Source organism: Lepisosteus oculatus, chromosome 13, assembly GCF_040954835.1.
Source record: "Lepisosteus oculatus isolate fLepOcu1 chromosome 13, fLepOcu1.hap2, whole genome shotgun sequence".
Classification (NCBI taxonomy): Eukaryota; Metazoa; Chordata; class Actinopteri; order Semionotiformes; family Lepisosteidae; genus Lepisosteus; species Lepisosteus oculatus.
This window is the reverse complement of record NC_090708.1, coordinates 8,161,646-8,176,766: the sequence shown is the minus strand read 5'-3', so window position 1 is coordinate 8,176,766 and position 15,121 is coordinate 8,161,646. Positions and strand designations below refer to the sequence as shown.

At 40.0% G+C, this 15,121-nt stretch overlaps 2 protein-coding genes across 2 annotated transcripts; both read left to right on the top strand.

Annotated features, from left to right (window-relative positions):
* Positions 1-969: 969 nt before the first annotated feature.
* On the top strand, positions 970-2,938 carry her8.2 (hairy-related 8.2). Its single transcript, XM_006637627.3, has 4 exons — positions 970-1,237; positions 1,354-1,449; positions 1,548-1,626; positions 2,230-2,938. The coding sequence occupies exons 1-4, from the start codon at positions 1,175-1,177 to the stop codon at positions 2,604-2,606; spliced, it is 615 nt and encodes a 204-aa protein (XP_006637690.1). The 5' UTR covers positions 970-1,174; the 3' UTR covers positions 2,607-2,938.
* A 5,285-nt stretch (positions 2,939-8,223) lies between these two features.
* Positions 8,224-10,385, top strand: LOC102689005 (transcription cofactor HES-6-like). Its single transcript, XM_006637598.3, has 4 exons — positions 8,224-8,509; positions 8,606-8,692; positions 8,828-8,909; positions 9,047-10,385. Exons 1-4 carry the CDS (start codon positions 8,429-8,431, stop codon positions 9,502-9,504), a joined length of 708 nt encoding a protein of 235 aa, XP_006637661.1. The 5' UTR covers positions 8,224-8,428; the 3' UTR covers positions 9,505-10,385.
* Positions 10,386-15,121: the final 4,736 nt, after the last annotated feature.

Sequence of the window (15,121 nt, the reverse complement as noted above, 5' to 3'; positions counted from 1 at the left end):
TTTTGGCAAATTAAATATTATCACGTAAACCTGCATATTGCTGCAAATTTTAAATATTGTTAAAATAAAAACATAAACCTGTACCCAAAAATGGTATCTTTCAAATTCGACTAAAGGAAAACAATTTAAGTATACTACTGATGTATCACCTATACACAGAGTTTAAACAGTTGTACAAAGGAATCCGGACAGCGTAGTTACATTAGGTTCGCAAAACAAAATGTAAACCGACGATAACCTTTCATTCTGTCCTAATCTAAACATTTTAATTGTCAGGACAATGCATCTTAAAAAAATGTTCTTTTAAGCGAGGATGGCCGGCGTTTCAAGAACTCGCTGAACTCATTTTTGTTTATCACACGTGGGATACGCGCACCTGGAACGAGATGTTATTGGGGACTAAATGAGGTCATGTCTGTTCGGGGCTTTTTGACGAGAAACGAGGTTTATGACACCTCTTACGTCACAAAAAGCAAGTGCATTTTTTAGGCTGTCCCTGTCTTTGATGCTCGCATTAGTTCATACCCTTCAGTGTGACGAGCACCTCTTTTGAGTTCTCCGTTAGACTCATTTGAGAATTTAGCCAAATAAGCACAGCAGCCCTCGGAGCCACTGAACTTATTGACCCATCATCTGCCACTGTAAAAAAAAAAAAGCAACCCTACCCTCATTTTCCATGGCCTACAAATGGGCAACATAGGGTGTTAAATGATGGACATGAGGGGATATTAAGTACCACTACAAGGGTTAGGTTTTGCCTTTTTCAGGTATTGTCGTCTCAGTTCATTCGAATACAAAACCCTTAATGTCCCAGGTGTAACAGAAGTAATAGCAGACTCTTGTTTCTCCCTGGGAACGTCACCCTTCGCATCCGAGCCTCCATGTGACCTGCTTTAAGGGAGAAGAGAGTTTCGCTGGGGTGCAGGTTTCTAGGCTGGACATCTGTCGCTTCTTTTGGGCGGGCAAGTTCGCTATTGAAAAGAAGCAGTGACCTGTCGGGCTTGATTGATGGGAGGGAGCCTCTGGGATCGCCCCCTTGTGTGGGAAAATAACGCAGCCAAGGAGCGCTCTCTTTCACATGCTAATAGATCTGTATAAATAGAGGGACTCCGGAGCGCGGAGGCCTCAAAGATACTCCAGTTTTCAAAACAGAAAGATCGCACGCCCGAAGGACATGGCTGCCACCACGATGGCACACAACGTGGAAAAGCTTTCCAGTGCTAAAGCAGAGAGGAAGGTAGGGCTGAGGGAAATCAGGAAAGAATTCAGTCGGCAGCATAGGATTCTGCGTTTAATATGAGCATCTTGGGGATTTATTTTAATTATATACCCGTGTTTGTTTTTCTGTTCTAGCTGAGAAAGCCTTTGATTGAGAGAAAAAGACGCGAAAGAATCAACAATTGCTTGGATCAACTGAAAGAAACTGTTGTTGGCGCCTTTCGGCTGGATGTAAGTTTTTACGATCTTGGTATGTTAATTTAAAAAAAAACAACAACCGTACAGCATTGGTACGGAGATACTTAATATATATAAATTCTGTTTTGCAGCAATCAAAGCTGGAAAAGGCCGACATTCTTGAAATGACAGTAAAACACCTTCAAAACATACAAAGTAATAAATTCTCCGGTAAGTGGGGTTCAGACTGTACTGTGGGTTAGTGCGTTCTGCTCATCCTTTCTGGTATAAATGCAGTAAATGTGAGGCACTACGGATGAGATTTTGTTTTTGTGGGGAAAGGGGAACAAGCTGCCAGTGTGAGATTCCAGCCAGTGTGAGAGTGTGGGTTCGTTTCCGACCGCTAGAGGGCAGTGCTCGCCGCTGGACGAGGCTGCCCTGCTCTGGCGCTCCAAAATCCCAGTTGGATTTTATGGCTTTTATGGAACCATTCAGTCTACGATATTTACGCCCAATCAAACCACAAACAGTTCCGTTCTATACGGAAACTATCGAAAGGTCTAAAAAATGCGAATTCACTCAATCTGTCTTTGCCAGTCCACATCTGTCTGGGATAAACGTTCTTTTTAGTCCTGTGTAAGACTTTATAGTATGTACGTCGCTGACTAACATCATTGTGAGTTTATATTTTTAAAATACTGGAGCGACAAACAAGAGCTTCACTGCACAGGCGGGAATCTAGGCAGAACGGTCTCTTCTGAACGCCACCATGTTTCTTTAACCACAAGGGGTCGCCTCCAAACAAGTTTTAATGAATTTGTTGTGTTTTTACAGCCGATTCTTCAATGGGACTGGAAGCTCAGCAGAAGTACAGCACTGGATACATTCAGTGCATGCACGAAGTTCACAACCTGCTGCTAACTTGCGAGTGGATGGACAAGACACTGGGGTCTCGCCTGCTTAATCACCTGCTTAAGTCGTTGCCGCGTTCCACCGCGGAGGTCCAGTCAGCTCCAAGACCGCTTAGCCCATCGTCTCCCTCGCCCGCACCGCTGAGCGAGGGCCACCGCGCTGCGCCGGTCCCGGGACACACGCAGAAAGAGAGCCGGGAGCTCTCCGCCTGCTCCCAGCAGAGAGCGCGCAGCCCGCAGGAGAACCGTCGCTTGCGCAATCACTACATGGCTTCACTAGACATGTGGAGGCCGTGGTAAAACACTGGAATCTCGAACGCTTGTTGATCTACACGTAGACATTTGTTATATGTATCTTATAGATATGCTTCTCAAAATCACGTGTGGGGCTGTACTGTTCCAGTAGGTGTACTAAAGACCTGGTTACTTCCAGCTGAAGTAAACTCTCACGTAGCCTGCATTGTAGAAGGCTGTTATTTTATTTATTCTATTAACTTTTAAATTATTAATTAACGATAACACCTGGCATTTAGATTTGTGTACAATTAATATAGTGTGAATGTTTCCTCTTCCTTCATACTTGTAATTTAAACCTTAACACGATATTAATAAACTCATTTCTTTTCAATGAAGTTCTTTTAATTCATAATTGAATTGCCTACAATAAAGATCATTCACCAAATATACATGCATACATATTGCTGTTTACAGGGATGAAGATTAAACCTTCTTTTAGCTATATGGTACTAATGATTAACGCACACACTGGGCCTGCTTAAATAAAACTGTAAGACTTTTATTTCACATGAATAAATGTTTGTTTACAAAGTAACATTACGATATGTATTCACATTCTTAATTGTAGCTCATTTTTAGGGATTTTTGGAGTTTATCCAGACTAGACCTACACTGATTTACTGCTTGTGATGTTTTGAGAGACGGAGTTGTTTTTAATCTTATTACGATCTTCATAAAAACGTGGTCTCCTCACATTCAAAACTACAACATTTGGCGTCCACATACCCTTGAAAGAAGTTTTATTATTCATGACTTCCTACAACAAACATCACACGGTGTCATTAACCTACTTCAGAAAGGTGCAAGCCCGTTTTTTTGCAAATCGTCTTTGATGTTTGCTTGTTGCCACCTCATTTTAGCGCCAAGAGCCCATTTTCCTTTAAGCTGATTATCTCGCAGTGGGAGGTGATATGTGCCACACCAAAGTGCCACGCATAATGAGATCTGGTATCCCCGTAAAGCACCCCAATAAAGGTTGGCTTTCAGGCCAATGCTTCGAAATGATATTTTAATAAACAGACAAAATAGTTATAACTAATAAAATGCCTAAACACGAAAGACCAAAGCCGTTAATAATTCAATGCTGAAAAGGTAACAAAAAACAATGAAATATAACAAAGAAGAAACTGAAATCATTACCTTGCCACACCTTAAGCACGTATCTAGTCTGGGCGTCTTTCAGTTTACCTGTAACCGTCTGATCTAATCGGTTTTCATATAGAACCGTATATTCATAGGTACAATGGTTCATTATTGAAGATGTGCAGAAAATTGGCTGTTAGTTAATGTTAATTAATAATGTTAATGCATAATGCATGTATGTGATGCATTTTGCTTACGTTAAATTGTGCATTGAATAAACGAATGCTGCTTTAATATGAATTTATAGTGTTTATATTGCGGTATGGTTGTAAATTTTGCACACTACAATTTTCATACATTTTTCTTAATCAAGGTCTACTGATGTGCCTAAGTTCCTATTCATGGTTTCTTTAGTGGCAAATGTTGAGCTTCATATACCGGTAAAACAAATAAAAAAGAACGGAATAAAGTTGTTCTCACGGAATTCAACGCGATGTCATAACCTTTCTTACTTTTGTTTAGTAGTGGCAAAATGTGTTCACACAAAACACCCCTTTTTGTTTGCCATGAATGCATTGGAACAGGCATTACGAGCTCCTAAGATCACGTACAGCGAATGATCTTCTAAAAATCGAACACGGCGGATATACAATGGTGCCATGGTTCATACTAGGAATCAAGTACTGAACAAACATCAAACTGAGCTGTAAACACAGCTACATCGTTATGATAATAATTTCACTTTTCAGATACACACAGGTTGTGCACCAGATCTAGGAAAGAATACTCACGTGAAAAAGAACGTGAAAATACTAGACTGACATAACACCTCAAGTATTCAATAAAAGTAATTCTGAAAGTGTCACACAACTACAGACCTCTCACTATGATGTTTTGAGAATGGTTAGACTAAACAACTGAAGTATGAAAGGAGACTGTTTACTTTTGAGATTTTTTCAGAGAAATAATACAGTTTTCTGGCTGAAGGTGTTGTGTAAGTTTTTATATTTTACACATGAGTTTAAGTAACCCTCTGGTCAGATGTTGCCTTGCTTACTGTTCAAATAAAGAGAATCAGACATACTGAATATGAACAAATGCTTACTCTTCTTCAGTTAAAGACCACTTCAATTTACCAACATCAACGAAGTCAGACAAAGTGTTGCATTACCTGTCACACCGCACAGTTTCTTGGTGGTGTCGTCAGACATTTTAGCGAAAAAACTGCAGTCAAAAATAGAAAAGAAAGTTTTAAATTCTCGATCAAAACTACACGATAGTGAAAGCGTTGACTCAGAGGTCAGCTGGAGCACTCTACTGCTTAATGATGATTGCAGGGTTTCTTTTACTGCAATACAACTTAGCAAATCAACTATATACTTCATGCAATGATACCCCTGCACAACGTAGGCATAGCAATAATCAGTTTGTTCGCACAACACTAACTGCATTCTGAAACAGTCAACCTACAGAAGGCCACAGCGATTCTCTGAGGGTAGCATTTTGTACCTGCTAATCTGCATTGTGCTTTTTCAAAGTATTAAAACAGCATACATTAGTTTATAGATTTAACAATATTACTAATGTCAAATAAAAATAGTAACGTTGTAATCTTCTGCACAGTTAAAAGGGCGGTACATCCTAGGTGTTGCTTCAAATAATAATAACCCCATCCCATTAAATATCGTGAACAGCATTGAAGGGGATTACAGTACTTTCTCCGATATGGATATTTCAATCAACCTGCAACAGCGCCACTGTCGCAGTATGACTTTCTAGTGTGTCGCGCCCTCACGTCCTTCAGAATGTCCTACTGTGCGTTAATACGAAGAACAGAATTGGAGAAACAGATGAAAAGTTGCTTCGTTTTTTATGTTGAGAGTGTCAGATATGAGCCTGTACTTGGACAATAAGTAAAAACATTTGATAGGAAATGAGAGGGTAGAGACCATCTCATTGGTTTGCACGCGAGCTGCAAAGGAAGAGGTAGAGTATTTTTCTACTATGGAAGGTAAAAAAGTGAAAATAGGAGAAAACAAACATAAAAGCCTCTACATGTGTTCCAACGATAATGCTAAACAGCTTAAAATGCTGTTTAGAATCTCCTGTTATAAACGAAACACCCCAGTGTGTTCCAAACGTCACATTTGCATTGAACAAAAGGTGTACACTGTGGCTTTGAAATACGTCAGGTGTATTGATTGTATCTCGCGGACTACACTCTGGCCATCGGGCCTTGCTAGATCCGCTTGACTTCCTGACTTAGGCCACCAAGTAAAATACAAACTTCCGGACAATAGGCTTCGTAATATTCTGTATCTTTCCTGGATCTGTAAACACGTGTAACACAATTCACGACCGGTATAGTCTTTCTTCTGTTTAGTTTCATGCGGGCTACACCTTGTGGTTCTTTTACAATTGCACTAAGGATCTATGTGATGCATATGAGTGAAGCTTTAGCACTAGTAGGTTACTGTCAGCTGTTACTGGCATAGCTTTAAGCAGAGAAGCCAGGATATTTCAGATTTCTTCTTTCCGTTTATCTTAGAAATCTGTACATTTTTACGTCGTTCCTCTCCTAATAAACGTGATTTTCATTACTTATGTACCTACCAGGAAGACGGTAAATGATTGAGTGGAAGGCACACAAACTTACAATGACCCTTTTCTCTCAATAGTGAGTTTGTATCAGTTATATCTATGTAGCTGCTGGTTGTCTTATGAGTTTTCTTTTACTTTGTAAAAAAAAACACGTCAAAACATTTTATAGCCTTGAATATATTATAGGGAAACAGATGGCGAATCCAACTTTTAACACACACGACATAAATTGATAAGCTCCTGGTGTACATGCATACTGCTATCATTCAGCAAGCCATGAATAGCACTAAAATGGTGGTGAAGGAGAGGGAGGGTTAGGTACTTCTGCGAGAAGTGAACAAAGGCAGTCACAGACAGCTGCTAGATCTGCAGACTAGACTGTTAGGAATAGTTGAAGCAAAGCATGACAGGGCGAGGTGCCAAAACCTCCCACTTCAAAGCCCAGAAATATTGCCTTCTCTTCGGTAGTGTAGCTGTTTTATTGCTCCCCTATTGCCAGCCTGCTGAATTAGAGGGGAAATTTAGTGCGTAGAATTTGTGCTTTTCTGTTGATTTACCTGTGGAAATTGCTAAGTGCCTCTCTGAACTATTTTTAGAGCCAGGCGCAAGTTCCCCTTTCAATTGTACAGCGGCATCTGCGTAACAATACAATCCCTGCACGTTACACGTGCGATTAAATGAGAAACACACACCTCTAGTGCCTATGAACAATATTCCAACTGCTTTTACCGAACTGCTCATTATAGATCGTCAGCATCATTATACATCGCACCTCCCAAAAGGGCAGTTTAAATAAGGTCTCTTTGTATATGTGTTTTGTGAGCTTTTCTCCGAGATTCGTACTGATATGAATGTGTTTCACTCCAATACTCCAGTACGAGGTTGTTTTGTGTGTGTGTGAGTCCCCTGCAGACTTTCTGAGCTCCAAGTTTGTGCAGAAGGAGAATGAGCTCTAGCCTTTGGATCATATGCGCTTGCAAACCACCGAGAGAACCGAACAACGGCGAACAAATGAAGCGCGAGCTAACACCTGTCGTTTTCTTTGGGGACGGGTCCTTAATTCTCTGACTTGATTCATTTAGTCCAAAGGGGCTGCAGCTGCCAACTGTCGGCATCGTGTTACATTCACAAGGCCGTACAGAATAGGTCTCAGAGTAACAGATCCCGAATAGGAGGTACAGGAAAGAAGCAGGGCAAAAAAAAAATTAAATGAAATTCGCATTAGCTGCGTTCTCATGCCCTTACAAATAATGTCCCTGCAGCTCCAATTGTATTTTTTCTTAAAGATATGATCATTTAATTGTATAAAAATCACAATGTATTTGGAATGTATGTGCCACAGAGTTGCATGATACAATATTGTCATTTTAATGTAAAAGTGCTCCATATATACGGGAACCAACTAAATGAACCATTGAAACGTCTCCCTATAAGAAACATGCTGTCTTGTCATAAAGTAATATTACCCAACACTACTTCCGCCCCGGAACAGTTTTTTTTTTGGTCAAAGAACATAAGTGTTCTTTCACAGCTTTTCCCATACTTTTCCCTGTGTTTCATCTTCTATATTCGGATTGTCTAGATGGATACGATGTGAATAATTCCGATTTGTTTGAGGACACAATGAATACAGATACACTCTACAGTAAAGTTTTTTTTAAAAAAACAGACTGCATGAATATCTAACAGTGCATTGTTTCATTGCCCTGGAGCGTCCGTGGTTTATAATTTTCCTCCCAGGCTCATGAATGTTTGGGGGGGGAGAAAATCGCCTCTGCCGGCACAATAAACCACAAAAATAATTTCCTTGCCCATTCACATGTCCGCGCAAGCGAGTCCAGAGAGTCTGTGCGCGGAGACAAAGGGCTGCTTCGCGATTGGCTGAAACGGGGGTCGCTCCGGCGTCTCCGAGTTCGAGTAGCCAAGCCTCTCATTCATATGTAAATTAGACCCTATAAATACCTACCACAGCCATCCAGTGCCAACGGCAGAACTCGTTAAGGTTACACAATAAACCCGGGCTTGTTTGCTCATACTGTATAGATTTGCGTCTGCGTCCGCCTTCCAGCTGCCACTTTGAAGGATAGTAACGCAACTGTGGATTACACACTGTTTTCTCTTGTTCTTGGGTTGAAACCAACATGGCCCCCTCATCTCGACCCAGTAAAAATGGATCTAGCAGGGATGAGGAGGAATACTATGGGATCAAAGGGGACAGAAAGGTAATTATCTGCTCGTTTCACGTACACGTTTCTGTAAATGCTGTCATTTGCACTCAGGGGCTGTGATTGAATCCTATTTTTAAACCTCCACTATAGGCAAGGAAACCTTTGGTTGAGAAAAAGAGAAGAGCCCGTATCAATGAGAGTTTACATGAACTCAGGGGGCTCCTGGCAGATTCGGATGTAAGTTTTATAGTCTTTTACATTGTTTTTTTTTAATTATTATTTATCAATATACCTGGAATACAAATACTTTTATTGCGTTTGTAAGTTTTTTTAAAAATGAAACGTAATGGCATCCTGCTTTTGCTTTTATAGTTCCAGACAAAAATGGAGAATGCCGAAGTGTTAGAAATGACCGTGAAGCGAGTTGAAAACATTTTGCGGAACAGAGCAATAGGTAAGAAATGCTTTAACGCGGTCTGAGTGCCATTGATCAGCCTGCATTCTCGAAACAGCGCACGGAGCCATAACGCGTAATTCCCCTTCCCAAGATGTGTGCATACCTAATCTTTGTTTTCCCCTCTGTATTTGCAGAAGCAGATACTCTAAACCGAGAGGCCAGTGAGAGGTTCGCTGCAGGGTACATCCAGTGTATGCACGAGGTGCACATGTTTGTGTCGAATTGCCCAGGGATTGACGCCACGGTGGCTGCGGAGTTATTAAATCACCTTTTGGAATCTATGCCTTTGAATGAAGACCATTTCCAGGATATGCTTGTGGATTTAATGTCGGACTGCACCAGCAACAACAGCACTTGGCCTGCTAGTGAGGGGATGTGCCCCTCTCTGGTGTCCCCCGGAGGTACGAGCTTGTCCGGCGCCCCCTCCTTGCTCTCTCCGGCCCCCTCCACAACATCAGGCGAGGACATCTGTTCTGATCTGGACGAGACTGACAATGAACAGAATCAAATTTCGCCAGAAACCCTGGAAAACTCGGGGATCCAGAATATGCCCACTACTACCTATTCAAAATCGATGTGGAGACCTTGGTAGACGTCTCGTCCGACCCTGCCTTTTTTTCTCAATGAAAATCACGTTTTATTTTAAAACCTACCTACTGATATGGCTTGTGTGTATTTTGAGGTCCGTTAAAAATAGCCCGTATAATTGTGGAAAAAAAGGGTCCACGGGTGTTGTTTCAGTAATGTATGGCACTGTTCCTCTGACTTCTACTGATTTCCAGTCGTCTTATTAGAGCTCTCCTCTTAGAGGCGAGACTATGTGTTTGTAAATATCTGTTCGTTAAGTGTGGACATCGCAGAAAAGCTCTTGTAAAGCACAACCTATCTGGTAATGCGCTAAGTGTTTCAACTAACTACAGATGTCCACTTAGAAATAAAAAAATAGTGTTTTATAAAAATGAATATTACCAAGATAATTGTGTTTGTATAGAATATTGGGTTTTAGTTGTACATTTTCCCCATATTCCTTAAAGGAATATGTATTAGTTTTTTTAATCAGTTAGGCGTGTACTTTTACCTTCAATGAAGGAAGGATAAATTAAATGCTAGATAATAAATGTCAAAATATTGGCAGCAGGGTTCCATTAGGGGAGGAAAGTACATGTGCGCGCACGTGAAATGACTGTTAGCACATTAGTGTTTTTATGTCCAATATGTATTTTTTTTTCGTAATCTGGATTTTTGTTATCACTGTAATTAGATGGATCTGTTTTTGGATGTGCTTTACTGTTAAACCAGCGTGAATGTATTGCTCAGCTGTTTCCTGAGAACAGTCTTGTCAAGCTCGGCGACTTTGTAATCGTTCATCGTGCCTTACGTGTATCGCCTTCCACCCATGCTATGTGACTTTAGAATGTATTGCTGTCTACCTTGTGTTCAAGCGATTAAAGATAATGTTATTTCCCTCCCAAAGTAATGTGTCCTTTTTGGAACAAATCAATGTTTGTCGACCACGTACTCCAATGCCGAGAAGGATAATATTTGCATTATCAAATGACACATTAAAGTGCATTAACAATTTTATCAAATCCATTTTCAATTCATTAAATCACAGGTTTTAAGTAAAGGCTACAATGAAATTGACTGGAATACCTAAACATGACTATAGGTCATACAGGCTTTCAATACACCTTATAAGGCATGTGATTAACATACCCAATATGAAATAAATTTAAAGGGTTAAATAGAGTAATAAGTGGAGTATCGCAACAGAACATGTTCATTAACCTACAGTCAACTGATGTTTCACTGCAAATCATCTGGGTGCAGGAAGACCACATGTTTAGAAGTCTTTCAGAGTTGGCTTCGCCCGAGTGACCGGTTTTTAAATTCCCTTTTGTTTCTGCAGTGTCAGTGTCAAATATGACGCTTCGTCTTCAAAGCAAGGGGGTCGCCGCTCGCCACCCTGTGAAGCTTTTTTGATTTCTGCCGAATGTTTGATGTGCAGACTGGGTGTTAGTGGCAAAACTTTCGAACTTTTTTAAATAATATAATCCCGACATTTTTTTCAATCAACTCTATATTTCGAAAGTAATGTATATGCAATTAGTAAATGAAAATAAAGAAAGCTGAAAAGACAATAATCTTTCCTGTTATTCAATAATGTAATTCTGTCACACAACAGTTGCTTGCTACAGTAGCCAAAACACATATACTTACAGTAGAGGAACAAACGTCTGATTTATTAAATATGATAAACGTTTGCTTAAACATTTTATTGTCTAAAATAAAATAAGCTTTACTGTAGGTTTTGGTTCAGCCCCTTTCTATATGCGTTTTTACGTACTTATATGTACTACATTGATAATCTCCGCGTCATGGCGACATATTAAAACTAGGTTATTTCTGATTTTAGAGCTTTATGGATATCACTACCTTCTAATCCTGCTAGTTGAGTATACTCAATTTTAACGTGACAATTTAAGAAAGTTTATGTCCTCAACGTATTCTTATAAACAAAGGTGTTTATCTTTGCTATATGAGGTGCAAGGGATCTTTTCCTTAGTGTGGGTCACTATTCACTGCTCTCCGTAGTTCTCTGCATAAGAACTTGCCCACTTCTGTTCGACAGGAATGAAAAGGCATGTAAATGAAGAGTTAAGTGTATACCTAATCGCAATAGGTGCATTAAATACTAGTTGTAAATAAATATTTTTTATACTTACATAATATAAAAGTTATTTTTATTTGTTGAAAGGCCAGTTACAATGTCAAAACACAGAGCTAGGCTGTGAAAGATTTTTAGAACTACTGTAAAGAATTGAGACCTTTCAAATACTAACATGTCAGTGCTTATAAATATATAACGATGGGAAGGATTTTCTCGTTTTCCTCCCATCATCTCATTATTGAATGCAGTTAATATACTGTGCAGATCACATACACATATTCGGGTCTTTTGTAAAGTGGCTTGCTGAGTTTTCCAAGCTACTTGTGTTCTACAAAGAATTTGCCTCAGGAATTCTCCCGTCTGCTCTATTATTCCAACCCACACATATTTTTAAGCATAACATGTGCTTTATCTGCTAAGAAATAAAACGGCCTTGTTTCATACAACAGTATTGAATAGTAGTAAAACTATGACTTAAAAGGGATATCTTTCAGAAGCGAGGAGACTACCTCGCTGGCGCGTCGTGGACTTCTCACGGAGAAGATGAAAGAGCTCTGTTGCACAGGAGGCTGCGTCTCCAGCCTTGTAAACACGGTCACCTTTGATGGCACTGTGAAAAGGACGTGTCGATGACAACACCACCAGGTACGGAAACAATTGCTTTAGTCAACAGGAAAATGCTAAATCCTGTCCCCAAACAAAATGCCAGGCAGTACTACAAAGAGCCCTCTTTTTTTCACTCGTTCTCCCTATTCCGTCGATTATTACAAAATCTTAAAAGGTGGCGCCCATAAACTTTACGCAACGTAACAGCTTTTACTATAAGATACCTCCAGCCGAATTTTTCCAAAATGTAAATTACAATGTAGCGTATCATTTAGTAATTAACAACATATTGAAGAAGAGACCTTTACGATTCGTCAGGATTTTAATATTTCAGTTTTATATTGTGTCGAGATCTGTTCCGAATAAAATAGAATAGAAACTCAGATTACGAGTTCAGATTCTGACATGCAGAACGAAAATGATCTATATATAAACATATCATGATATATAAAGGTATATATTCTATTCACTGTCTATTTTCAGTTTGTAATCGAGGTTTGGTTAACAAGAGCGGATTAAAGGAGACTGTGGAATGGCCCTCCCTGCGGGGGATCCTGTCAGTTTTCACAGCTCTCACTCAAATTGGGAAATGTGCAAATTCAGAGGCATGTCAAGTGATATGCAGTCTTGATCAAAGCTGGAAAGGCTCCTCTTGACAGTCTGTTTATCCACCAGCATGGCATTCCTGCAAAGCACAAAATTCAGGCCTTGTTAGTATCCGAAACGGTAAATCGAAAATGAAGATTTCCTCGTTTTGTACAAATCAGCCTGTCTTTTTATACCACTAAATAGCACGCTTTGAGTAAGGTACAACCCCCCAATAAATTTATTTGATCTAGTTTCAGTTTTCATTTTGATAGTTCAACATCCATAATTGCAAATCCCAAAATAATAAATAGGTCAATCCATTCATCCTTCTGGGTCTTATGTCACTAGTTTTAAATTTGTGATGCTGTCATTGATGTATTTGGATGGTTGGTTGATCATCTTCGTAAGAATGTAATTTGAGAAATGTGCATTTTAAAATCTACTGCATTACATTATTGTGTATATTTGAAGAAGAACCTATGTTGGCGCAGTATCCGGCATTGCTGTCTTAAAGCACTGGGGGCCTGGGTTCAATCCCAGGGGCACTGTCTTTGTGAAGCTTGTATGTTCTCTCTGTGTTTGCATGGGTTTCCTCTGGGTGGTCTAAAGACATACCAGCAGGTTAATTGGCTTCTGGGGAAATTTGGCCATAGTTGGTGTATTTGTGTCTGTGTGTGCCCCTGCCCTGTGATGGACTAACGCCAGTCCTGGGTAATCCCTGCCTTGTGCCCATTGCTTGCTGTGATAGGCTCTGTAGCCTGTATTGGATAAAGTGATTAGGAAATGGCCTTTATTATTCAAATATCCATCCATCCATTTCAGAGGCAGCAGTGTGAAATACCACATTGGACTCTAGAATATGGGTCCTTAGTCCTGGCCCCAGAGGAACACCATATTTTTTGGTTTTTGCACCAGCCTCGTTTTTAATCACAGGATAAGTTTTTGCAGTTTTCTATGTAGGGCAGTTTTATAAATTTGTTCTGATGGGATTTATATTTGGTATCAAATCATTTCTGAGTTTGAGAACTGCCCTCATTCAGGTGTGCGTAATTGATCAAGTAGGAAGGGCTCTCAAGTTAACAGCCATGCTGTGGAGAGGCTGTGTAACATCCTGTGTGTTGAAGCTGTAGGAAACAGTACCCTTGAAGTCGGGTGTTTTTGACACACAGGACAGACTGAAAAAACAAGTTAAATAAACTCAGAACAAGCAAGCCAGTCAATTAAGTGTCAAATCAATGTGCACAGGAGCTGTAGAGCTCAGCAGGATAGAAAACCAGCAGACACTGTGTTTCTCCTGGACCAGGGTGGGGAACCAGTGCCCTAGACTGACTGGAGTTACTGGAAGCTTGTGAGTTTAATCTCTTTTTGGGTCATTGCAAGGTAGTTCACTCAATTTGCTTCAGTAAAAAATCCAGCTGGAGCAACACATGCAAACACTATACAAGTTTCTGGGATTAAAACTGTCAAACAAATTAACTGATAATACTGATGAGTATCTGGATATATCCGTTCAATAATTTGTCTCATCCTCTTTTCAAAGTGCCATGCAAGGCTTGGTTATAGATGTCTGAGACCTCTAGTGATTTTAGAATTCAAAACTAATTCACAGTGGTCTAGATGGCTATGGTTTAATGCAGTGTGAATTTAAAGGGTAATTTCTCTCCTTCATCATTTGGATTATGAAGATCATGATAATGAAGGTAATTTTAAGCATATGCATTTCAAATCAGCAAACTGTTATTCACGGTAAATGGCAACAACTAGATTGTGAAGTAGATTCTGAAAGAAACTTGGCTGTGTTTCCTGTGAAGATTTGCTCTATAAATTCAATGCAGAGAAGAAAATTAAATTCGGTCAGTCGAGACCCCTGAGAGAACATGAACATGGCACATGATTGTGTTGTGGTTGTTAGAAGAAAACTAAAAGAAAAGTCTTTAGTTTTTTACTATGGAATGCTGACTAATTTAAGAGGAGTCTCCCATTTTTCTGGAGGTTTTGGTAACAGTGAAACTATACATGCATGATTCTTTAGATCTGAAATGGAAGACCCTAGTCTTTTGGCTCTTGGGTGAGGGGGGTACTCACTCAGACTAGATGGACATTTCATTAAGGAAGGGAAGACTGCTTTACTTAAGGAAGCTTTGGACTTGACAGAGGACTATCACAATGACAGGGCTGTACCTCAGACCACCCCAGAACTCACTGGTTTGATTATGTCCCCTTTGCCCAGTCCAGACCCTCAAGAGCCAAGTAGGAGAGACTGACAGACCCACGACTGTCCTCAGTAGAAACTAAAGAGATGTGCGGGTCCACACTGAAGACTCTGTATTTTCTATTGTTACTG

Excerpts from the sequence above, each read along its gene's own strand:
- her8.2 (XM_006637627.3), top strand. The coding sequence starts at position 1,175 with ATGGCTGCCACCACGATGGCACACAACGTGGAAAAGCTTTCCAGTGCT. Across the intron at positions 1,238-1,353 it reads GTGCTAAAGCAGAGAGGAAG|CTGAGAAAGCCTTTGATTGA; the intron begins GTAGGGCTGAGG and ends TTTCTGTTCTAG. Across the intron at positions 1,450-1,547 it reads TTGGCGCCTTTCGGCTGGAT|CAATCAAAGCTGGAAAAGGC; the intron begins GTAAGTTTTTAC and ends TCTGTTTTGCAG.
- LOC102689005 (XM_006637598.3), top strand. The coding sequence starts at position 8,429 with ATGGCCCCCTCATCTCGACCCAGTAAAAATGGATCTAGCAGGGATGAG. Across the intron at positions 8,510-8,605 it reads GGATCAAAGGGGACAGAAAG|GCAAGGAAACCTTTGGTTGA; the intron begins GTAATTATCTGC and ends CCTCCACTATAG. Across the intron at positions 8,910-9,046 it reads TTTGCGGAACAGAGCAATAG|AAGCAGATACTCTAAACCGA; the intron begins GTAAGAAATGCT and ends CTGTATTTGCAG.